This window comes from Arvicanthis niloticus, chromosome 12 (genome assembly GCF_011762505.2).
Source record: "Arvicanthis niloticus isolate mArvNil1 chromosome 12, mArvNil1.pat.X, whole genome shotgun sequence".
In the NCBI taxonomy this organism is placed as follows: Eukaryota; Metazoa; Chordata; class Mammalia; order Rodentia; family Muridae; genus Arvicanthis; species Arvicanthis niloticus.
Genome location: NC_047669.1, coordinates 1,349,109 through 1,373,894, shown reverse-complemented (window position 1 = coordinate 1,373,894; position 24,786 = coordinate 1,349,109). Strand labels below are relative to the sequence as shown.

The window sequence follows — 24,786 nt, the reverse complement described above, 5'->3', positions numbered from 1 at the left end:
CACAGCCTCTGTTTCCAAGTGCTTATTATTATGACATGCAGTGTAAAGTCTACATGGAATCAACTGAGCAGAGTGAGGCAATGCTATCTTAACCTACCCAGGACCTCTTGCACTTGCACAGTCTTCTCCTCGATAAATGTGTTGTAGCACTCCAGTGCCGCAAGGAGGAGGTCCAGCCACTGTAGCACTCCTCGAAGGCCGACTGGCCCTTGCAAATGAAAGAGGGTTGGCTGAGCAAGAATGCCTCCTGGCTGATCACCGCTGCTTGCCCCTCCTTCAAATGCGTTTATGAGAAAAGAAATACCTTCCATTTTTATAAGATCTTTCAACCATAAAGAAGGGGATTTGTTGCCTAAGAGACAAAATGAAAACATAAAAACATATACATTAGTGTATATATAATATGTAAACATTCAAAAATTAAACCTCTTTAATCTCTAAACCTAGTTAAAATTGAAAATTTACAGGGTGATCTTTTTACTATTCCTCATCTTTGTTTTTGTGTTTATTTCTAAGAAGTTATTTTCACTAAGGCCACTCTTTTCAGATCCTAAACATTATTAAAAAAAACACCATCTGGAAGAGCAACAAACTAATACTCTGGCCCCTGCAATTTTCCTTTCAAGTTACAAAACAGCACTGTGATTTGGGGACTTTGATGCTGGCTATGTTGCTCACTTCTCTGAGGACCTGGCCTCTTAACATTTCAGTCTCCTCATCTCAAAAACAATCACGCACCTACCTCCTAGGCTGTTACAAAGATTACAGGATTTAATGTTTAAAGATACTGAAGCTGGCCTTGAACTTGTGGGTACAAGTGATCTATCTCTCTGCTGCAGCTTCCCAAGCTGCACGATAGGTATTGTTTACTAAGTAAGTCAAAAGACTTGCTTTAAAATTTGTTTTCTTTTGATACTGTGGGTTTTTCCTCAATCAAAAAAAGCAATGGGTAAGATTTCATTTTGCATGTTACGAAATCCGAAAGGGTTAAATTATTTGTCACTGATTATCTTAGACTAGAAACCAAAACAGAATGTGTACCTAATGTATTAAGAGGACATTTTTTATAAAAAGGAGGAATAATCTATTATTTTCTGTAAAGAAAACTGTAATCATGAGAAGAACAATATGGCATTTAAACTCTACAGCAAGTGTCAAGAAAGACAGAAAAGTAATTATTAGAAGGAAAGGCAGATCTACTGACAGAGTAAGATATGGGAACTTTATCAGGTGCTGTGCTGGATACTTGTATGTCAACTTATCACTAGCTAAAGTTATCTAAAAGGAAGGTACATCCACTGAGAAAATGTCTCTACATACTAGTGTGGTACATTCATGTCATACCAGCACTCTGAAAGATGTGAGTTCAAGGCAGGAGGAATCTGAGTTATAAGGCAAATGAGAGAAGGAAAATAAAGAAGAGGAAGCAAGGGGAAAAAAGAAGGAGAAAAGAAGAAGGAGGAAGGAAATGTTATTTGTAACATTCATTTATACAGAATCATAATGTTCTTAATTGTCTCCTCCAAACAGGCAAAGACAAAGCCAATTAATGCTGGCAGAATGTTAAGAATCAAGATGCTGGGCAAACAAGACAACATAGCAGGTAAGACATGCTACACAAGCCTGCCAATCTGAATCTGATCTGTGAAATGCATTCAAAGATGAAAGGCATCAAAATTGTTCTTTGATTCCACACATCCACTGCCATAGAGGTACTAGTCCCTTCCTCACTTTAGTGATTTCTTAATTAAAAAAGAAAGAAAGAGAGGACATACCTGGCAATAAAGGAACAAATTTATAAAAGAGTTCTATGGACTTGTGTCGACATTCTGTCTGGGGCCTTCCACAGTGAGCGAAAAGCCACTTGACCAGATCCAATAAACATAATGATGTCAAATGTGGAAATCCCCTGCACAAGAGAGCATGTTGTCATCAACATACTACCCAACATTCAATGCCTACATAGCCAAGAATGTAAACCTGAATCTCAATTCTACCAAACTGACATATGTAAAAGGCACAATCATGTTAATGTATTAATATTTGGATGCAATCAAGGAATCACAGGTTAACTCATAGAGATCTGCCTGCCTCTGCTTTTCTGGTGCTGGGATTATAGGTATTTGCCACCATGCCCAGCTTCAATATAGTTCTAACATTAAATACACACAGACACACACACACACAGACACACACACAGACACACACACACAGACACACACACAGACACACACACACACACACACACTGCATGCACTGCTGGGAAAAGAACTCAGGACCTTGTATTGCTAGGCAAATGCTTAGGCCCTGCTTGCTTGCGTTCCCGCTCGCGCTCGCTCTCTCTCTCTCTCTCTCTCTCTCTCTCTCTCTCTCTCTCTTTCCCTCCCTCCCTCCCTCCCTCCCTCCTTCCCTCTCTCCCTCCCTTCCCTCCCTCTTCTCCTCCCTCCCTCCCTCCCTCCCTCCCTCCCTCCCTCCCTCCCTCCCTCCCTCCTTCCTTCCTTCCTTCCTTCCTTCCTTCCTTCCTTCCTTCCTCTCTTTCTCTCTCTCTTTCATTGGCTCTTTGTGAATTTCACATTGTGGACCTCAATCCCACTCGTCTTCCTCTACCTGCCCCCAACAGAGATTTTAAAAAGGATTCTTGTTGTGGAAGCTGTAGTGTATTCCACAGTCTACCGTTTTCTCTCCATTTCTTTGTTTGTAAATGTTCACTGCTACAACTTAACTGGTTTGACACTAGACCTTTGCTTCTGTTACTCTATCAATACTGGGACTCTTCTCTATGTCCTGTTGCTGCCCTGTGTCACAGAGATGTTGGAGTGGTAGTTTTGGATCTGTAGGACTGACCCCTCCATGCACTCCATCAGCTCACTGGTGGGGTAGATGTTGAGGAGGGCCAAGTCAAAGCCTTAGGTCTGTATCTGAGAGGTATATGACCTGGTCAACCTGCTGGTTCTCCTGCTCTCATGCCCCTGGGGTTGGCTCACCAGGAACCCCCACAACCATGGCCAGTCCTATCCTGTTTCCCAGGTAAAGGTACAAGGCCCTCTTTCCAGGGTGTGCAGCAGGTGAGCAACATCTTAATTTCTGCACTCTAATATCCCTGGGCCAGCTCTCTCGTCTGCCATAGATGATGCGGGAGGAGAGGAGGGCATCTCCCTTGTACTTGCCACTGTACAGCAGACAAGAAGCAGGGCTGGCTTTTCTGACCCCAGAGGCCCTATTTCTTTTTAATATGGGAAAAGATTTTAAATATACTTAAAAGAATTATGTATTTTCATTTTTCCATTCCAATGCACCCTTTAAACAACAACAAAGAAAAACTTATAGTATGTAAAGCAGTGCTCCTTAAAAGCTCACCTTTGTGAGATATAAATCTAAGTTTTCTGATCCTAACCCAGCCCAGACTCAGATATCTTATAGATGAAGCCTGTACAACAACTGGTATTTTAACTAGACTTCCCATTAATTTTAATAAATGCTAATTATCAAGAACCAACTTTGTAAAGGGATGTTAGAAATTATATTCGATTGTATTAGTTTGCTTTTGTTGTTCTTGACAGTCTCATTTAGCTGAGGCTGGGCATAAACTCTTGATCCTCTTAGCTCTACCTCCCAAGTGCTGGATTGATCTGCATAAGCAGGCAATGGTGGCACATGCCTTTAATCCCAGCACCCAGGAGGCAGAGGCAGATGGATCTTTCTAAGTTTGAGGCCAGCCTGGTCTATAGAGCAAATTCCAGGACAGCCAGTGATACACAGAGAAACCCTGTCTCGAAAAACCAAAAAGGAAACAAACAAAAACAATTAAAAACAAGCAAACAAATTAATCTCTATTCAACATCACTCAACTCCTGAGCCACATAAGGTCCTGACTCATAGTGAACAGAATGTACTTCGAAGTCAAACAGACTGAGTTCACCTCTGCATTTCCCTTAGACACTTACATGAGATTGAACAAGGTGCTCAATCTTCTAAGTACATCTTAATTAATCTTAAATCTAAATATGCATTTTACCCATCAGGTGACTATATCTTATTGAATACAACATTCCCTAAAGACTTCCCGGAAACACTGATAACAAGTTCCCAATGGTCAGGCTGTTTAAGTAGTAACTAAATAGTTTTCTAGTCTAAGTAGGACTTGTTAAGTTGAATTCCTAGAAAGCTCTGCACGAACACTGCACAGTGTATTACAATCTTTGATTGAATGTAATACTCAGTTTTGTAATACTCAAAATTTATTGTGTAACAGTTCATAAATATTCTAGTTAAATAATTACTTCCAAAACTTGTAACAGGTAAAATACAATGTCCAAAACCTACTGTCAATATGGACACCTATCCAAATTATAATAAAATATCATCCTGAAACCATGTACTTTCCAACTTAAAAGTTTTAAATTCTGTTAGAAAACTGACTGTTCATACCACACTTCTATACAGTTCTTCTTTACAAAGATAACTTTTTATATTCTACATATTCGTCTTCACCCTTCATCAGATGGAAATTAGCTTTGTGTTGGGTTAAAGAAAGGAATAGAAACTGCATCACCTACTGTGGCAAACGTCGCTTTTTTGCTTTGTTTAAAGAAACGTGCTTCTTTTCGATGATTCGTCTTAGGTGATCAATGGCATCACAGCACTGCTGAATTGTACCTGTATTTGTATCCAGTACAAAAAATATCACAGAAAACATATATCAGATTATCATTAACACAGTAATATTATTAATCTGTTGACCTAATTTTGTGATTACCAAATTAATTTTACTATAGATTTAATATTTATCTTAAAATATGAAATTAAAATAAATGACTTCACATTTCAAACCTTAAAATAAAACCCAAACTCATGACTGAAAGCAGAGGCATAATAACATGCATGTATGTTGTGATTTTGATCTAATGCTTGTATGATGTTAATTGGGTTCCTAAAATTGTGTATTAGAATCCGTATGTAAGAGGCTGAGAGTCCATGCCCCCAGCCAGTTCTGATTGGTCAATAAAGTTGCTGGCGGACAATGGCTGGGCAGGGAGACAGGGACAGACTTTAGGATTCGTGGGCAAGTCACCCAACAGAGGAAGCATGATTTAAAACCACTAGACTAGGAAAGTAGTAAGGTCCAGACCTCAGAGGTGCAAAGAGAGAGCATATCTATCATGAGCTGGAGAAGAGAGGCCCCAGGGACCCGCACCCCCGGCCCCATTGGGTCTAGGGCAACAAAGATGGAATATAGATTTTTAGTTAAATAATAACTCAGGATTATCCGAGGGGAGGTGTTAGCCACGTGGAAGTTTGGGAGTGGCCTAGCCATTGAGGTGATTAAGGCATATTAAATACAGGGCTGTGTGTGTGTGTGTGTGTGTGTGTGTGTGTGTGTGTGTGTGTGTGTGATTTGAGTAGAGGGTAATTGCCTACTGCAACACATGTATATTATATACATACACCCCAAAAGGAGTATCACATCCAAATAGAAACAACATGACAAACAGTCTCACATGACAGACTAGGTGGGAAGATACCTCCAGGGTAGCATACCCAATACAGGCCAGAGCTAGTGTACATCAACTCAAAGTCATTCCTTATGGGCTGTAAATTCCTTGACTTGTCTCTTTCCCCTTTAGGATAAACTACATTATAGTTTAATATATAGCCACTATAGAAAAGGGTAGAATTAAGGATATAGCCACCCAGGATTCAACAGTCAGGACTCAACTGAGTAGATAGGCAAATTCTTGGAGGATGAATTCTTGGAGGATGTAAAAAGAAAACTTTTTACAAACTGGATATGAGACACTGTATGTGAAGAAACAATGTACTGACTGTCCCTTCATATTTATCAGATCTGCTAAAAGGAATATGAAAAAAGGAAAATAGCATCTCATGAAAGGATCATGTGAGCTCTGGATGCTGTGTGGAAAGATTCCCTGGCAAACAGTTTCAGTATGTAGACAGAACATTAGAATGATACCTACCTAAGGATTTCTCATCTGCATGTGCCAAAGCCAGACTTTCCATATATGTCACTAAGGCTTCAAACACAAACTGTTCTACCAGGGATCCTTCTTCCCTGAAAAGTAAGAAAACCTCATCTAAGAAAACAATACATAGGAAAAGACAAAGAATAACAATAAAAAATGCAAACAATGCTTTTTTTTGAGCCAGAGTCTCACTTAATTATCCAGGCAGAGCTGGAACTCAATACCTACATATACAGGCATTAACTAAAGAGTCGCCCACCTGTTGGGAAAATTTATTTTCTTAGAAATTAAGAATAACAAATCAAATGTAAGGTAATGTAAGATGTAAATAAATTGTAAATATTTTTGTCCACAGTAAACTCTTAATATAAAAAAATAACAGTTTAGCCTCTCTATGAAAAAAGCAAAAATCAAGATCTGAATAAGCAAACTACAGTATCAGAACATGAACTGTGACTCTGAACTTCCTAAGATCAGGCCACAATCATCCTTCTCTTCGAGGCTGTCCCTTTTGGAAAACATTTGAACCACCACTGCACTGCACATTCATTACCAAGTCCTGTGTGTATCACAAGTTGTCTTTTCTGCATTACAACTCACTTTTACCTCAAATAAGAATTGTTTACATTTGCTTTTATGCAACATCATTTCTAGTATAAAATAAATGTGAAATAAAAAACAAGAATAAGTCATTAGGCAAATAACAAGGTGAGAAATGCATACTGCAGAGATGTAGATCAAAGGCCCGAAAGGTGCTCAGGAAGAAGAGGCGCTGGCTGTCAAAGCTGATGACCTAAGTTTAAGCTCAGGAACTCACACAGTGGAAGAAGAATCAGTTTCTCAGATTGTCATCTGACTTCCACACATGTGCTCTGTCCTAAATGCAAATAAACACACACACACACACACACACACACACACACACACACACGAAGTAAACTAAAGAAAATATGAAAGCAGGGTGTGGTAGCATATGCCTTTAATCACAGCACTGGGGAGACAGTAGGAGCCTGGTCTACAGAGCAAATTCCAGTTCCAAATTACAATTAATTTTGGAAATTATAATTAATTTTGCACCAATTTAATAATAATAATGAACACAAATAATTCTATTGATGACTATAGCAATTAATTATGTGTAATAACATCTTAGCCAATAATGGAATTTATGTATAAGAATAATCTCATAAAATAACATCTGGTGATGGTAAATACAGTCATCAAATTTAGGCAAGTATGCCATTTTGATCATATAATGACAAAATCACCTAAGGACACCTTTCTCAGAATTTTCCATCATATTTATTTGTGAAGCATTGCCTTATGAGGGGTTTCAAGAACCAAGAGCTGGCAAATAGCTGCTTTCACTCGTCACTCTCCAAAATGCCAAGACTATGTAGTTTAGGTTTATATATCTAAATAAAACTATGAGGAAAAGAAGAAAACGAGTAATAAAATTTGAGGAAACAACTATTTTGTAGGGCAAGTTTCTATACTACAAGTGTTGTTACACACACAGCCTATAAAGCTTCCATCAAGGACAAACCTGAATTTGAAGACAACCTGAGATTCAGTTAACACTTCCCTTGGTGTTTATAGGTCTCTGTGAAAAACTGCAGGGCAATCTGATAGCCACAGGGAAATGCCTCCATGAAAGGAATTCAGAGAGCATGTGAATCTCTGCCCACATAGTCTTTGTTCTTCTTTTCAAAAACTCTAAGGGTCAGTTTTTGCTCTCCTGGGCTGAATAACCTGTTTCTCAACTTGGAGAGTGGGTGTGTGGCAATCTGGCTTACTACTATCACTCTATAAACATTAACTATTTTATACATTCTTCTGTATATACAGGGCTCATTTCAAAAGCTACATAAATAAGATAAGACTTCATGCTCTAGTTAATTCTCATATACGTATACATGTGGATTCCCATCTATTCCTCCACCTTCCTTCTACAAATCTCTGTTTCCCAGCAGCCATTTTCTAGAAGAAGCTTTTTTGACCAAAGTCATCGGAACATGACTAAGTAATCTACTCTTAGCAATCATTATTTAAGGGGATTAGTTAAAGGCATAAAGCTTTACATTTATCTCTTCTGTATCTTTCTCAATTGTAGCCCTTCTGAAGAGCTATGTTATATCTGCAGTATTTGGCACAGTGCCTGGCACATAATATTCTCTTTATCCAAAGCCTTCTTCCGACAAGAGGTATATGTGCTCCTAATAGTGAGTCATCCCTTCATTTGTCACACATTAATAAGCGATGCTGAATGAAGGAATGAACTAATGAATACATGCATACCACTCGTCTTGCTTGGACTTTTGGAATAGCCAAAGTTTGACTTCACTTTGCACTCCCATAATTCCAGAAACGTCATATCATTAGAGCAGCTCTCCATTCTTCAACCATAGCTCACCTCCCCATGATTCTGAACACAGTCTAAAAGTACCAAAGTTCTTCACCACCTCATATGGCAAGCTTATGAGGAGGTGGAGGTGCTTGCTACTCTACCTCTTCCACCTTCTAATCTGAAAAAATGTGGTTGATTCTCATTCATCCTTTATGATCCATCTGTGAGAAGCGTTCACTAACTTACTACACACATTCTCTACGCTTCAAAAGATCTTACACATGTGTGTCTGGTTACATTTTCAAAACGTATTTACAAGTATTTCTCTACAGTTTCTAAGATTCTTAAATGCACACCATCTATCACATATTTATATAATAAATGCTTGACATAAAAATGTATGGGACTACACAGCAGGGTACTTTTCAAAATGACATTAAAGGTTTCAAGAGCTGTCTTACACACCTTTCTTTGACACACAAAGCTTACGTACCTGAATTCCTTGTAGATGTGATTAAAAGCAAGTGCTGCACCTAGCCTCTTGAAAGCATTAGGATGAAGTGCAAGGCTGTAGAGCCGCTTGAAAAGTGACTTGCTGTTTACTGGACTCTTCTCTTGCTGCTGAGGTGTTGTTTGTTTAATGGACCATTTGAGGAATTCTTGAACACAACGTCCACAAAAATCCCTTAAAGTACTGTCAACGGGGTCCACAATACCATCCTTAATTAAGACAAGGACAGCTTCATTGTGGTTACTGGTATACTCATCGAATGATAAATGGTATTGTATGAATGTATATCAACATTCAGGAGGCTAAGGCAAGAACACTTTGAGTTTGAAGTTAACCTGGGATGCACAGTAAGTTCAGTCTAGCATGGGCTACAGCCTAAACTATGCACCTTAACTTAAAAAATAAAGAAAGAAAAAGGAAGGAAGGAAGGAAGGAAGGAAGGAAGGAAGGAAGGAAGGAAGGAAAAATCATCCAGTGACTCTTCACTTCCCATAACAAGGTATATGATCTCATCTGAAATGTAAATAAAATATCCAATAAAAAAGAATATACAAGGTATATGATCAAGGTGAGTGTCTGAGTGCACTGAAGAATCAGGGCTGTGTGATTGTACTGTGTTTTATACAACAAAATGGTCAAACAGGGTCCTCCTAAGTATACCACATTTCTTCTTCCTTGATGTTCATGTCAACTTCCATGGTTTTGCTGGCTCCAACTTAACAGACAATATTACACAGATACATAATGGAATCAGTTTCCAAGAACAAAGAATTATAGAAGGTTTAAACACGTTCATTAGATAATTCACAGGAAATTTTGTTATTTTATTTATTTATTTATCATTTTATTTATTTATTTATTATTTTATTTTTTTCAGTTTTTTTTTTTAAAGATTTATTTATTTTATGTGAGCACACTGTCACTGTCTTCATGAAGAAGAGGGCATCAGATCTCATTACAGATGGTTGTGAGCCACCATGTGGTTGCTGGGAATTGAACTCAGGACCTCTGAAAGAGCAGTCAGTGCTCTTAATCATTGAGCCATCTCTCCAGCCCTTTTTTCAGTTTCTTAAAAGCAGGATCCTGTATAGAATTATGTCAGTGAGTGGTATTAAACTTAAATCCTCCTATCTCTGCTTTGTAAGTACTACAATTACAGATGTGTGCAAGGTGATTCTAATGTGAACATGTAAATCCGTCTCTCTGAAAATGGATGAAATAACTGGAAAACCCACATAAAAATAATATTTACAAGAATCAAAGTTATTCCTACAAGCTTAAAATTAAAATAAATATGCATCAAAGAACATCTGCATCACTGACCTGGTGACCAGACTCTAACTACTACCTCTATGACCTCAGGAAAAGTGTAATACAAAAGGTAAACTGTGGGTTCTATAACCCTTTAGTTGATGAATCTGAATGCAAGAAAATTAAAAATTCCTCTTGAAATAAATACTGTATCATGGATTTAAAAAACAAACTAGTTATTGATACGTCTTACATAAAACACATTCTTTCTCTCTTATGCCATATGTGTGTGTGTATATATGGATGAATGGTTGGATACATAGATAGACAGACAGACAGACATAGATAGTTGGGGGAGTGTGGTTCAAGACATGGTTTCTCTGTGTAGCTGTAGCAGTTCTGAAACTCACTTACTGTAGATCAGGCTGGCCTTGAACTCATGGAATCTGCCTGCTTCTGCCTCCTAAGTGCTGGGATTAAAGCCATGTACCACCACCACCCAGCATGCATACATATAATTTTTTTTAACTTAAAGCCATTTAAAAAGCAGAATAAATATACATGTTGACTAAAACTTATAAATATTAAGAATATAACATCAAAATTAATAAGGTGCTGTGTCCAAAACAGAAAATAACAGTCTCTATAGCAAAAGGCTATATTTTGGTATGTTAACAAAGAACTTTTCCTGGAGATCTAAATGTACACTAAATTTTTGCAGTCAACTGGAATGAAAATACAGAATTCCAAATACTACTTACCAGTATGGCTTCTAATAAGGCAACAGTATCTTGACTTTCAAATTTCTTATTGTTAGTAAACCAGTGGATCAGCTGCATAACAAGCGGTTCATAGAGCTGCCTTGTCACCTGAAAAGACAATCTCTAATGCAGTTTACAGCCTTCATATGAGAATAAATGCACACTAAAAATTAAACATTTAGATGGCTCTTTCAACAAAGCTATTATTATCATTAGTTTCTTTTTCTAGTTCAGTTCCATGATGAACACAGCCTTTAGAGCCCAGGAAAGAAATATATATACACTAACTGTGATCTAATTATTAGAGTAATTTAAGATACTGTTAGTAGTTTACCTACCTGGGTAACCCTACATGATCCTCCCACCTATGCATCCTCTTTAAAGCCCTTGGGCTTAGGACCATAGCCAGTCCCCTGACTTAGAACAAACAGCGTGGACTGTGCCATTTATAATCTACAGACTCTTCAGACACCATATCCAGTCTCTCTGCCCAGCCAGGTCTTAGACCCCTCCATACATTTTCTCCATCTCCCAAATCTGTCCCTGGTGCCAGGCCTAGTTTGGATAGTCCTGCCTGCCCTACCCACAATCCTCAGGTTCTTTTCTGCGCTGTCTACCAACTATATCACATCCAACCTCTCATACTAGCCAGATCCTACACATCTTAGCAGATGAATCTTCCTGGTCTTCCCTTTTACCATCCCTCTGCAGCACCACAGGTCTAGTCTACTACCCACATCTAGTACCTCTAGCTGAGCTTGGATAGCACTGCTTGAGTCACATACTCCAGGACATAAAATTTAGAAGAACAATCATAAATGTCAAAAAGAAAAAATCAAGGAGTTTAAAAACAAAATGAAGTGCCAGGCAGTGGTGGCGTACGCCTTTAATCCCAGCACTTGAGAGGCAGAGGCAGAGGGATTTCTGAGTTCGAGGCCAGCCTGGTCTACAGAGTGAGTGCCAGGACAGTCATGGCTACACAGAGAAACCCTGTCTGGAAAAACCAAATAAACAAATACAAAACAAAGAGCTCAAAAAAAATCAAAATCAACAACAACAAACAAACAAAAACCAAAAAACCCCAAAACCCCACAAACATTAAGGGTGAAATAAAATAATTCATGGTTTGATAACTGAATTCAACCAGGAGACAGGAACACTGAAGAACTCAAGCTGAAATGAAGGTGGAAAAACCTAATAATCAAACTAGAAAACAAAAAAACAAAAACAAAACAAAACAAAACAAAACAAAAAAAAACCCGCCTTATAAGTAGAATGAATCAACCAGAAGATAGAATATCAGGTCTTTAAGAGAAAGTAGAGAAACTAGACCCTAACAAGCAACACTGAATAAAAACGCAGAAGGAAGGAAGGAAGGAAGGAAGGAAGGAAGGAAGGAAGGAAGGGAGGAAGGAAGGGAGGAAGGAAAGAGAAGAATAGAAAAGCCAGGCAGTGGTGGTGCACGCCTTTAATCCCAGCACTTGGGAGGCAGAGGCAGGTGGATCTCTGAATTTGAGGCCAGCCTGGTCTACAGAGTGAGTTCCAGGACAGCCAGGGTTACACAGAGAAACCCTGTCTCGAAAAACCAACAACAACAAAAAACCCCACACATAGGAAATTAGAGACACCATAAAGAGATCAAATCTTTGAATTATAGGCATAAATGATGAAGAATCCTAGGTTAACAATACAAACCAGATCTTCAACAAGATAACAGAGGAAAACTTCCCCAAAGCAAAGAATGACACACCCAGAAAGAATGAGCCCTAAAGTCAACAAATAAACACAGAGGAATAGCACACAAAGCGCCAAATAGACAAGACCATGGAAGAAACTCCTCAGCAACAGTGTCTCATATACATAAAATAAATAAATCTTAAAAAGGGAAACAAAAGAAAGAAAAGAAATTATGAAATTCCCTAGTGAATGAATTCATCTTCAGTAAGGTAATCAAGACTGAAAAGAACAAATATAGCATGTATTCTCTTATACCCGGATAGTAGGTATTAAGTCTTCAAGCAGCAAATGCAATCTATACAACCACAGTGTTCAAGTACAGCATAAGAGACTAATGGAGAAGGGAGAATCTCCATAAGAAGGGGAAAGAGAATCCTCAAGTAAGGATGGATCAGGGGTGAGAAAGTGGAATAGAATGGGAGGAACAAACAGGGAAGGGGAAGGAAGAGGGAGGGAAAAGAGGGAATACAGGGAGGGACAGCTAAAACTACGGGCCACATAAGGGGTCATATGGAAACTTATTAGAAGATTCCTAAAATACATACATATATGAAGGGAGTTTAAATAAAACTGCCAAATAACAGGGGAGACAGAGCCCCAACTAGACATCTCTCATCACCATGTGAAGTTTCCAGTACTGGGAATAAATTTCATCTAACATAGCTGGTGGCCAAGGTGCTAGGTACTATGGGAACGAACCCCTAAACAATCCAGGCTATTGCTAAGGCTATAGGTTGCTTTCCAGAAATTAATGATAAGGCCCTACTGCTTAAGTCAACACCTACATAATTCACTGAACATGGAGAAGTCAAACTGGGGTCTAGCTAGAGCCTTCAACCCTAGAAACTAGTGTTCATAGTACTAGAAAGTACTCTACACACCACTGGAGAACAGTAAACACCAACCCAAGTACAAACCCTCCAATCTACAATGCTGACCTGCTGACAAAATGCACTGGTACTATAATTCAACAACTATCTGATTATATTTAAGGCCCACTCCATGAAATGGAATACATTCATGACACTGCTCAGATAGCTGAGAACTTAAAACTAGAGAGGCCAAGGACCTGGGGAAAACCAAATCTATATTGTTCTGCTAAAGTAATGTAGCAATAAAATGACTCCTGATGACATTATTATCCATAGTCTTGCTTAGCCATCATCAGAGAAACTTCCTCCTGCAATAGATAGAAACAAATGCAAGAGACTCACAACTGGACAATGTATACAGAGCAAGAGACACTGAAACACTAAGTCTTAAACAGTATATATCCATCAGATCTCTCCCCGCAGGACTCAGGGAACTGTGCAAGAAGTGGAAAGAATTTAGGAGCCAGAGGCAACAAAAAACACCAAAACCTGAGGCCTTCCAGACACAACAGGACTGATACCCATCTGTACTTGCAGACTATGGCCTGCATGCGTCTAAGTCAGACGAGTTCCCAATGTTGGGAGGGGAAGTAGACGCAAGCCCCATCCCTAACTTAGAAGCTCTCTCCTATTGATAGCTGCTTGAAAAGGAACAACTAGTTTCCTCCAATGAAGTTTCATTGTGTACACAAACCACACTTAAGGGCAGGTCTTATGCCCAGCAGGATAGCCAACACAAAACAAGCTCATATACTTAGCTTTTTAATTTTCTTTTGTAAGATTTTTATGTATGTGTCTTTACATTGGTGTTATCTGTCCCTTTTCTCTGGATCCATTATTATATGTTTTTCTGGGCTTTTTGTTTGTTTGTTTGTTTGGTTGGTTGGTTGGTTGGTTGGTTTTTGTTTTGGCTTTGTCCTATTCTGATATATTTGTTTTTATTTTATTACTGTTTTTTTTTTTTTTTTTTTTTTTAAAGATTCCTGCTTTCTAATGAGATAGAAAGGGTGTGGATTTGGGTGGATGAGGAGGGTCTGAAGGAACTGGGGGAGGAGAAACTATAATTAGAGTATACTGTTTGAAAAAAATCTATTTTCAGTAAAAATAACAAATTAAAATTAAAAAAAAATTAAACTGTAGAAGGTCACTCACACCTTTAATCCCAGCATGACTTTAATCCTGGGAAGTAGAGGCAGAAGCAGAGGCAGACAGATCTGAGTTTAAGGTGAGCCTGTCTACAAATGAGGTCCAGGACAGCCATGGCTTCACACAGAAATACTGTCTCAAAACCTACCCCTCCCCAAAATAGTAAAATGCAATTTAAAAAATGTTCCAATCCCCAGGTCACTGAACCAAGTATGTTAGACTGTCCAGGGCAGCAGGAAGGCAGCAAGGAGTGCTCCTGAAAGCACTGCTTTCTCTTTTGGTGTGCTGGCCCCACACTTACTTCAATCCTCCTGTCTCTTCCAAGCTGGGATGACAGGAGTGTACTACCATGCCCAATTTGAGATCATATTTTTTTGGAGTTTTTACAATTGTTTAGATCCTAATCATTTACTTACTTGATCCACATCACATGCAAGTTGAAGCAGCACAGGAAACGTGTGCTTATAAAGCCGGTACATGGGAGGCAGCCCCTGACACTCAGGCATCTGAGTAGCTCTTCCCAACATAAACATAACCATGCTGTGTAACAGTTCACAAGCTGCAACCTAAGAAGGACCAAGTTCAACAAAGCTTTGGTTACCACATTTACAAAAGAATATTTTAAAGTTTTTTTCTTTAATTTTTCTTTAATCAGCCATTTAATTTAATTAGCCATTTAAGAGAAAAAACTTATGGTAACTACTATGTACTTTAAATAAAAAACTGGAAATAGTAGTTTTTATGTATAATTGATACTTGTGTTCACTTTAATCTTTATCTAAGAGTTAAGAATTGAAATTTAAAACCTTCAGACTCTGAAGGTAATACATTCATATGAAATATCCTGGCTTCATTTATAACTATCACTTTAGTAAGTACATTTTGGAAGCACATTAAAGATTTACAAATTATGGTAACATTTGAGATTATATGTTTCCAATCTGTAAAGCTAAGGTAATAATCAAACTCTTGCCAAGTATTATTTTTAAACATACTTTGCATTGCATTTCCTGTTACAAGTTATTATTTATTATGAGGATTTATACTTAATTTTCATTTATCAATGACACCTACTTCTGAAAACATTTAAAAGTAATGATATTAGAAGAGCTAATATAGTGTCTGTTTCTTAACCAACATGTAAATGTTTTTAAAGCAATACACTATAAACAATGAATAAAATGAAATACAAAATACTTTAGTTTGTCGATCACTAGCAGAAAGAGCCAATTCAGTGACCCGAGGCAGAAAGACATCCAGATAGATGACAGGCTTCATCTCTCTGAAGGGCACTGCAAAGCTGAGTCTTCTCTCCCTGTCCCACACCACGTACTTCTTCATCCTTTCTCCTGATGTAGCTGATGAAAAAGTGTTAGAAGGGTGCTTTTAATTCAAATTCTTTCCTCTTACAGCTCATTAGCTAAATTAGGGTACTTTAAAAGAGTTTTGTTGCCGGGCATGGTGGCGCACGCCGTTAATCCCAGCACTTGGGAGGCAGAGGCAGGGGGATTTCTGAGTTTGAGGCCAGCCTTTTTTCTGCTTTAATTATATAAGAATATGAAAATCCCTGAAGCTCTTATTTCTAAATTTAAGTTAACTAAAACCATTATCCTATAGGAATATGCAAATTCAGTGACAGTTACTTAAAACAGGATAGAAAATAATAAGTATATTTAGAAAAAAAATCTCCTTTTTGTCAGCTGTGGTGACACATGCCTTTAATTCTAGCACTTGGGAGACAGAAGCAGGGGCACTCTTGTTTAAGTCCCAGGCCAGCCAAGATTACTGACGACCTTTTCTCCACAAAAACTAATCTCTTTTAAAGGGACTGGGGAGGTGGCTCAGTGAATAAGTGTTTTCTACACATGCGTTAGAACCAGGGTTCAGATTGCAAGTCAACAAGTAAACACCGTGTAAACATGGCAGCAGATATATAGGCAGGCCCTTGGTTCAACTGCGAGATCTTGCCTTCAAGAGTGAGGTGGAGTGATCAGGGAAGGCTCCTGACGCCAGCCTCAGGCTTCCATATTCACATGCACCTGTGATGCATACACACAAGCAAACACCACCAAAATTTTCTTTTGAAAATACTTTCCAAGTATAGATTCTAATTTCTCAAATAGCTAAAAGTCTCCAGTTAACACCAAACTTCAAACATAAAGACAGCTGAGATTTTCTAATATAAAAACACTCTAAAAATATCCACATATTAAAATAATAAGTGGGCCGGGCGGTGGTGGCGCACGCCTTTAATCCCAGCACTTGGGAGGCAGAGGCAGGCGGATTTCTGAGTTCGAGGCCAGCCTGGTCTACAGAGTGAGTTCCAGGACAGCCAGGGCTACACAGAGAAACCCTGTCTTGAAAAACAAAAGAAACAAAAAAAAACCAAAAAATAAAAAAATAAAAATTAAGTGTAGGCACTGGAGAGAGGGCTCAATAGTTCAAAGCACTTGTTGGTCTTGCAGAGGTCCTTTGTTTGGTTCCAAGCATCTGCATTGTGGTTCAGAACCATCTGTAACTCCAGTTCCAGGGGATCAGATGCCCTCTTCTGATCTCCATGACACCAGGCATTAATGTGGTACACATATAGACATTCAGGCAAAAACATGTAAAATCAATAAATCAAAAAAAAAAAAAAAAGTAAAGAAAAAACCCTACAAAACCAAGAATATTAAGTTTAGCGTTCTCCCACAGGACTATTGCTGGTGGGGCTGTCCCACACCTAAGGCCAGAAGATGCTACCTGCAAAGATTAAAAAGTCTTTGATAGCCCAGCATGGTTGGCACAACCTCTAATGCAAGCACTCGGGAGATAGAAACAGGCAGATCTTTTTAAGTTTAAAGCCTGGCTAGTCTGTGTAGCATGTTCCAGACCGGATGGCCTGGAAAAAAAGAAAAGAGAAGAGAAAGAGAAGAAGACAAAGTCTATTAAGCTGATCAACTCGAGGCTCTAACTAGTTGTGAAAAGTACAAAGTATGATTTCAGATTCCGAATGTGACCAGACAGGACAAAGGGAAACTGATCAGTTTTGAGGAAATCTGAAATAGAATACTACGCTCTGGTAGCCCAAACTGGTGTTCAGGACAACAGGGCAATAATATAGAACTGGGCACAGCATGTATGAGCACAGGCTGTCACTGCCCAGGTGACTGTGACATCATCAGATGTATGCCAGAAGAGCTGGTGAAAAGTAAACACGCACACAGCCAACTCCAAACACGAACAGGTTACCTTAGGAAGAAGCCTACCTGTTACAAGGTTTTTGTTTATTTGTCCTCCCAAAGATCCAAGGATTTGTACTACTCTAATTCTTATTTCTTCTAAGGACAGCGCTTCATCCTGAAAATATGTTCAGTTGATAAGCATGATAAACAAGTTTAAAATTAAATCGAAGAGAAAAAATTACCTATTGTTAATAGCTCCTAATACTTATGTAAATTCTATACAGTAGTATTAGCAATGCTACTGAGAATCTAAACATACTCTTCCAATTTTATAGATGGATGTCCAGAACAAGGCCAGCAACTCCAAAGTGTTGGGAAGATCCTTTATACTCTAAAGAAGCACCAAGGACTCCCAAAGCACTTTGGTTTATATAGGACACACTCATAAATATTGTATTAGTAATTCAAACTTTTTAAAGGTATCATTTAAATAATGCTAACCCAATGCTATGTTAAAAACAACATACTTCTATGAAAATTAGTTTTTTCAAAACAAAAACCCTCAGAAGATTGGATCTGCTTCATATTAATGCAAAGGCGTTAGTTGTATTCAAAGAAGTCACAGAGCTCATATGTGGGTGTGGGTAGAAGAGAAAGTAGCACTTCGTAGCCATCTTAGTTAACTAATTATCCTTTATAAGGTAGAATATAAAGCCTTATCAATGAGCTTTTACATAAACTCTAATATGCTAAAGTCATTTATCTTGTACTTTGAATGATTTTTTTTTTTTATACAACCATGCATTACTCATCTGAAAATACTGGTTCAGTCGAGAAAATAGATTTTCCAAATGTTGACACATTTCACTGCAGGTGCCTAAAGTTACATTTGTTATCATCACCAATCTCATGAGGAAGATATGTAAGTATCATCTATCAAACTCACTGTAAGACTTGTGTGTTAATAGATATTTCCCTTGAAGAGGAAAGCTTTCTTTGTTCATTGAGGAAAAATGTTGGTCAAATTCAGACACAAATCTGAATAACCTGGGAGAGGGAACCTCAAGTGAGGAGTTGGTTCTATAGCGCTGGCCTGTGGGCATGTCTGTGGGGCAATTTCTTGACTAAATGTTTAACATGGGAGGACCCAACCCACTGTGGGTAGGTGGTCTTGGGATATATAAGAAAGCAAACTCAGAAAGGTATGGAGCATAAGTCATAGCAGGTTTTCTGCTTCAGTTCATGCCTGTGGTAGGAACTAGCTTCCATGGATGATGAACTTAAACCTGTAAGTCCAAAACCCTCTTTCTTCCCACTGAAGAAAAAAATATATAAATTAAGCAATTATTATTTTAATATGCACCTAACACAATATAGTGCTTTTCTCTACAATCCTCTGCCTGAGGGCTGTAAAACATTTTTTTTAACTTTTTGTTTTATCTTTTTCCTAGAAATTTTACTGGGCTCAGTTTGTTGTACTCCTGCTTGTTTCAGCTGAATCCCCTTGTTCTACCTTGAAAAAGCAAGCACAAACAAAGCTATCTAAGAAGTGGTTAACACAGAAACTGACCTTGTTGGCTAAAGAAAGAATGTCCTCAACACTATCCACACCATTTGCTTCTGTAAATATGGTTAAACATGAAGGGAAACTTCTCCGAGACCATCCTCAGACAGTGATGGAGACAGGGATTTTAGCACTGTTGTTACTCAAACCACAGGAACTATAAAAAAAAACTGCAGGTGGGGATAGACTTTACAAAGAAACATCTGTGTTTCAGGCTGAGTGCTGCTTGGTTTCTCAAGAGCCTGACTTCTATAACACTCCAAGCTGGTCTGGTCTGCATTTTAATCACACCAACAGAAAGCAAACTAGGACATAGTGACCATGAAAAAAGTGGGGATTTCAACATACAATTCAAAGTATCACCTAGGAGTATTTTGCCAGGCAGTCTCTTTAAGAGTGCAATGTTAAATAAAATAATAAACTATACCCAAAAAACAAAAACAAACAAAAAAAAATCTGTGTTAACCATCATTATACAAAGACCAACCAAAGAAAAACAGAGGGTGATTTGAATAAGAGTCTCCAAGGGCTCTCCCTTCTCAAAGGAGAAGGGGGGAAAGAATGGGGAGAGGATCTACATGAAGGGGTAGCAGGAGGATAGAGGGGCTGATATTGGAATGTAAAGTGAATAAATAAATACTTTATTTTTAAAAAGAGCCTCCAAGGACTCAGACATTTGGATGCTTAGTCATCAGGGACTGGCATTATTTGTGAAGGATTAGGAGAGTGGCCTTGTTGGAGTAAGTGTGGCCTTAGAATGTGTCACTAGGGATGAGCCTTGATGTTTCAAAATCCCAGACCAGGAGCAGCATTACTCTCTTCCTGCAGCCTGAAGATCCAGATGTAGAACTCTCAGCTATGTCTGCCTCTGTGATACCATTCTTCCTGTCATGATGAACACTCACCTCTGACACTTTAAGCAAGCCCAAGTAAATGCTTTCTTTTATAAAGGTCGCCATGGTTATGGTCTCTTCACAGCAATAGAACAATAATTAATACAGAAATTGGACCAGGGAGTTGGGTGTTGTGGTAACAGCCCTGACCATGCTGCTTGTTGACAGAGTATATATAGACTTTGGGACTCTGGATTAGGAAAGTAGTTGAACACTTAAGGCAAGGCTTAATGGGCCATCCTAGTAGAATCATGGAAGACAGTGGTACTAAAAACAATATAGATTAAAGCCACCTAACTCAAGAGGGTTCAGAGGAGAAGAATATTAGTAAGTGGCCTAGAGACCGGTCATTCTTGTGTTATTTTGGTGAAGAATGAAACTGTTTTCTGCCACTGTCTTAAAAAATAAAAATAAAAAAACCCTGCCTAAGAGTAAACTAAGTTTTGGATTAATATTAATGGTATTAGCATAGGAGACTTCAAAAGACAGCCTAGTATTGATTGTGGCATGTGAATATTAGTGGTCACTTATACAGATCTATAATGAAAAGAAACAAGCTGAACCAAAGGAAATAAACATACAGCTTGAGGGCACCAGGGAGTATAATGAAACTAAGTCCAGTACTCACAATGATAAACAGTTTAAAGAGCTGGGCGTCGGTGATACACACCTTTAGTCCCAGCACTTGGGAGGCAGAAGCACATGGATCTCTGAATTCAAGGCCAGCCTAGTCTAAAGAGTGAGTTCCAGAACAGCCAAGGATATACAGAGAAACCCCATCTCGAAAAACAAAAAACAAACAAAAAATTTAAAGAAAAGTACCATGTCTGCCTCCATGCCACCATGCTCCCTGCCACGGTGACTAAACCTTTGAAACTGTAAGCAAGCCCTCAATTAGATGCTTTCTTTTACAAGAGTTGCCTTGATCATGGTGTCTCTTCACAGCAAGGTTTAGGCCTTGCATCCATGATCTTAAGAAATAGAGATTGTGTATCTACAAAGAAATTTTATTTACAAATCCTGAGATATGTTCAAGTAATTTTATTCTACTGTCTAAATATGATAAAACTATTCAAAAATTTAAAGAAAATATTTCTATTTTTATCTAGTCTTTCAATCAAAAACTTCCAAAACTAAATATACATATCCAAGAGCTTTTAACTAGTTTTTAACATTAAGCTTTTCAATTTTTTATTATGATCTCAAGCAAAGAACACTTTTTCCAAACTAAATTAATTTCCTTTGTATTTTTCTGATCCTACCCTACAATAAATTAAGGGGAAAAAAAAAAAAAAACCCAAAACTAGCCAAGATAGTACCACCAAAAGCACAATGCAGAGCAAGCAAAGAAGCAAGTCATCCTATAGAAAACTGGGAGTGAGTTCAACCTGACCCAGACATGTGTAAGGACACATCAGTCTCATGTGCCCCCATTAGTGCTCTGACTCACTTGTGAATGTGAACCACAACACCCTTCAGTGTGGAAAGTAGAGACAGCAAAGAAAGCACAATCAAGACAGGAAGCCAAATAGTTAATGTTGGCTGTTTTCATTGCTGAAAAGACACCAAAATTCCGGGTCACACTCTAAATTTATATGCAAAACAACTAACATTTAAATAAAGATTTTTTTAAATTTTCATAACTTAATCTCTGAATTATTTAAGGTAATTACTTAAGGTAATTAAGGATTTCTTACAGGTGAACTGTTTTTTGTCCTTTTCAGATGCTTCACTACATCTCTATTAAATCCCTTCTGGGCAGCCCGAGAAAGTGCTGATACTTCCCAGTGGCTCCTGGTTTCATCTGTAGGCAGTAAACAAGAAAAACATTTTAAGAAACATTTACACCACACTATGAAATAGAAACATTAAAGTCTTGGTTGTTTAAAATGATTTCAAAACATAAAATTATGGAACACAAAGTATTCAGAATTGTTGTCTTTTGAATATTATTGTCTGTCAAAAGAAGCCCCTCTGGACTTAGGTAAGCTGCACTTAAAAGAGGCTGACCATTTTGTGGTGGTAAGAGTTAGTCCTTCCACCTTAGACACAAGCCAAACCTGTGACAAGCCAAGCCTCATAATCAAATCCTTGAAAACACGAGATTCCTTAAGTTCCTACTGTCACAGAAAAGGAAAGTTATTTCTTCTAGAAGAATGCCAAATTGAGTAAAAAAAAAAAAGTAATTGAAGCAAAAACTATTATTCTGTAACTATCACAATAATAAACTCAGGAAGAATTGTGAATGAATACACACTAAAGCTATTATGAGGAAATTTTTCATGAAGAACAGTAGTATTTACAGTGTTTATTTTACTTGGGGTAGAGACCGTGAATGGAAACTGTCCACAGAGTCTGACTGGCGCATTAGAATCTCAGTACTGTGTAGACATTGGAATGCTGCTGGTCTAAAGACTGATTAGTTCTGGCCTCTAGAACTGTTATTCCTCACCCACCTCAGAACTACTATCTTTTGACAATAGAGAAAAACCTCTTAGAATATTTGTAACTCGTTTCTACCAATCCAAAAGCTAAAAATGCCATCAGAAGTCATCTTAAGCCTATAAGGAAGCCTCTCCTACTTCTTAGTGCCTGTCTCTCTGGTGTACCTATCAATATATTTTAAACTTGCCTTGATTTAGGATTTTCTCCATTCCATAAAACTATAAAAACTGTGAGAAACTGCTTCCACATTGGAACACTGAATTTGAGGGTAACTTAAAGCTGTGTTCCCAAGGTACGGTCATTCAAAATGGCTCCAAAATAAACAATCTCTTATTTCCCTTTAAGATGAGACCTGTAGCCAGGCAATGGTGCCTAGCACTCAGGAGGTAGAGGCAATCGGACCTCTGACTTTGAGGCCAGCTTGGTCTCCATAGTGAGTTCTAGTACAGCCAGAGCTACACAAAGAAATGTTGCCTCAAAAAATAACCAAACCCAGAAAAAAACGAACGAACAAACAAACAACAGTAGATAAGAGTTGTGCTTTTTAACACAGGATGCACATGTGCCACAGCATGTATATGGTGGTGGGAGAACAACTTGTTTGGTTCTCTCCTTCCATCACTTGGGTCCAGGGTATTGGACTCAGACCATGAGGCCTGGAGGTTACTGTCCACTGAACTATCTCAAACACCATCACCTCTTTTTATAAATTTTTATCTGAGTAGGGCAAATATAGATTCATTAAGGAAAAGTAAAAAAACAGAAACAAAAAAACCTCTTAATAGTGGGCCAGATTTCAGGAGAAGAACACCACCTCATTAATCTGAATTTTTTATGATTTGATCCCTACCCCATCTCCCAGCAGAGCTGTAAGTCATTTTGCTCCATGCCTGCCAGCTCTTTCACATTGTTGCTGTAATATGCCTGCCAGTCACTGACACAGAGAAATAATTTGACTCAGAGCAGTGTCATACTGACTGCATATCCTGTTATGTTCTGTATGCTCTGTGTGAGGTTGGTTAATCTTAAAAAATTACACAAAGTTTTACATAGGACCCATCAAGTTAAAGGCCAATGTACACTGTTATGTCTAAAACGGCTAGAGTTAGAGCTGACCACTGGGCAACACTTCCTGCACCTGCATATGAACTCACTTTGGTTTTTTCCTTTATAATCCTGCCCTGAAAACAGACTGGCACCACATTTAGGCTTCCAAGTAGTTTTTGTGGTCCCAAATGTTCAGTCTTGGGGTGTTTGTTCAATAAACTATTCTTACTTAACTGAGATCAGTGTTTGTATGGTTGGTGGGGCAATTCCTGAAGGCTAACAAATCTAATCATGAGACAACATTAGAAAAACCTAAATGGACATGTGAAGCTTAAAGTAACTAGTATATAAAAATATTTATAAACTACAACTCTAAGGATCTAAGGAGTAAACATCAATCACATTTGTGCCAACGTCCTGATTGGAACTTTTTTTGCAGGGTTAAGTACACAACTTTGATATAGGAAATGTATACTGAAGGATGGGGCAACAGGTTGACAGCTTATTTCTGAGTTATTCAGGAAAGTTTTCCATTTATACATTTTATTTAATACTGTTTACAATACTACTCTAAGGAGGATGCTCTAAGACTTTAAGTATAGAAAGCTGAGATACCTTGTGCATACCTTACTGCCAAGCCTGAGGACCCGAGTTTAATCCTTTCAAACCCACAAGGATCGAAAGAAAGAATTCACTCCTGTAAGTTTTCCTCTGACCTTGCATGGGGGAAAGTGGCTCATTCATACTCTCCCGTTCCCAAATAAAATATATATCATAAAAAAGTAATATTATTGTTCCTCATGAAGCTTTGATACAAATACAGTTTTGTTTTGTGGTTATTGTTTTTCAAGTCAGGGTTTCTCTGTGTGGCCCTTAAGTGTCCTGGAACTCATTCTGCAGATGAGATTATCCTTAAACTCAGAGATCTGCTGGCCTCTGCCTCCTGAATGCTGGGATTAAAGGTGTGCATCATCATCTGGCTCACAAATGAATTTAAAAAGTTACAAAAAACTTTTTTTAAGATTCAGGTTATGGGAACCAGTTGTAACATCTATTTATTTCTCTTA

The 24,786-nt window shown here is 38.2% G+C and overlaps 1 protein-coding gene across 3 annotated transcripts in view; it reads right to left on the bottom strand.

Annotated features, from left to right (window-relative positions):
* Positions 1 to 24,786, bottom strand: part of Prkdc (protein kinase, DNA-activated, catalytic subunit) — a 190,736-nt gene that overhangs the window by 123,674 nt on the left and 42,276 nt on the right. For all 3 annotated transcript variants that reach the window (XM_076942501.1, XM_076942500.1, XM_034515287.2), the window contains exons 22-31: positions 21,925 to 22,031; positions 17,855 to 17,945; positions 15,804 to 15,964; positions 15,023 to 15,172; positions 10,852 to 10,959; positions 8,822 to 9,048; positions 5,976 to 6,070; positions 4,557 to 4,656; positions 1,776 to 1,909; positions 98 to 352 (exon numbers count right to left, since the gene is read on the bottom strand). In XM_076942501.1, coding sequence (XP_076798616.1) covers positions 98 to 352; positions 1,776 to 1,909; positions 4,557 to 4,656; positions 5,976 to 6,070; positions 8,822 to 9,048; positions 10,852 to 10,959; positions 15,023 to 15,172; positions 15,804 to 15,964; positions 17,855 to 17,945; positions 21,925 to 22,031 — 1,428 coding nt within the window. The remainder of the gene's footprint in view (positions 1 to 97; positions 353 to 1,775; positions 1,910 to 4,556; positions 4,657 to 5,975; positions 6,071 to 8,821; positions 9,049 to 10,851; positions 10,960 to 15,022; positions 15,173 to 15,803; positions 15,965 to 17,854; positions 17,946 to 21,924; positions 22,032 to 24,786) is intronic.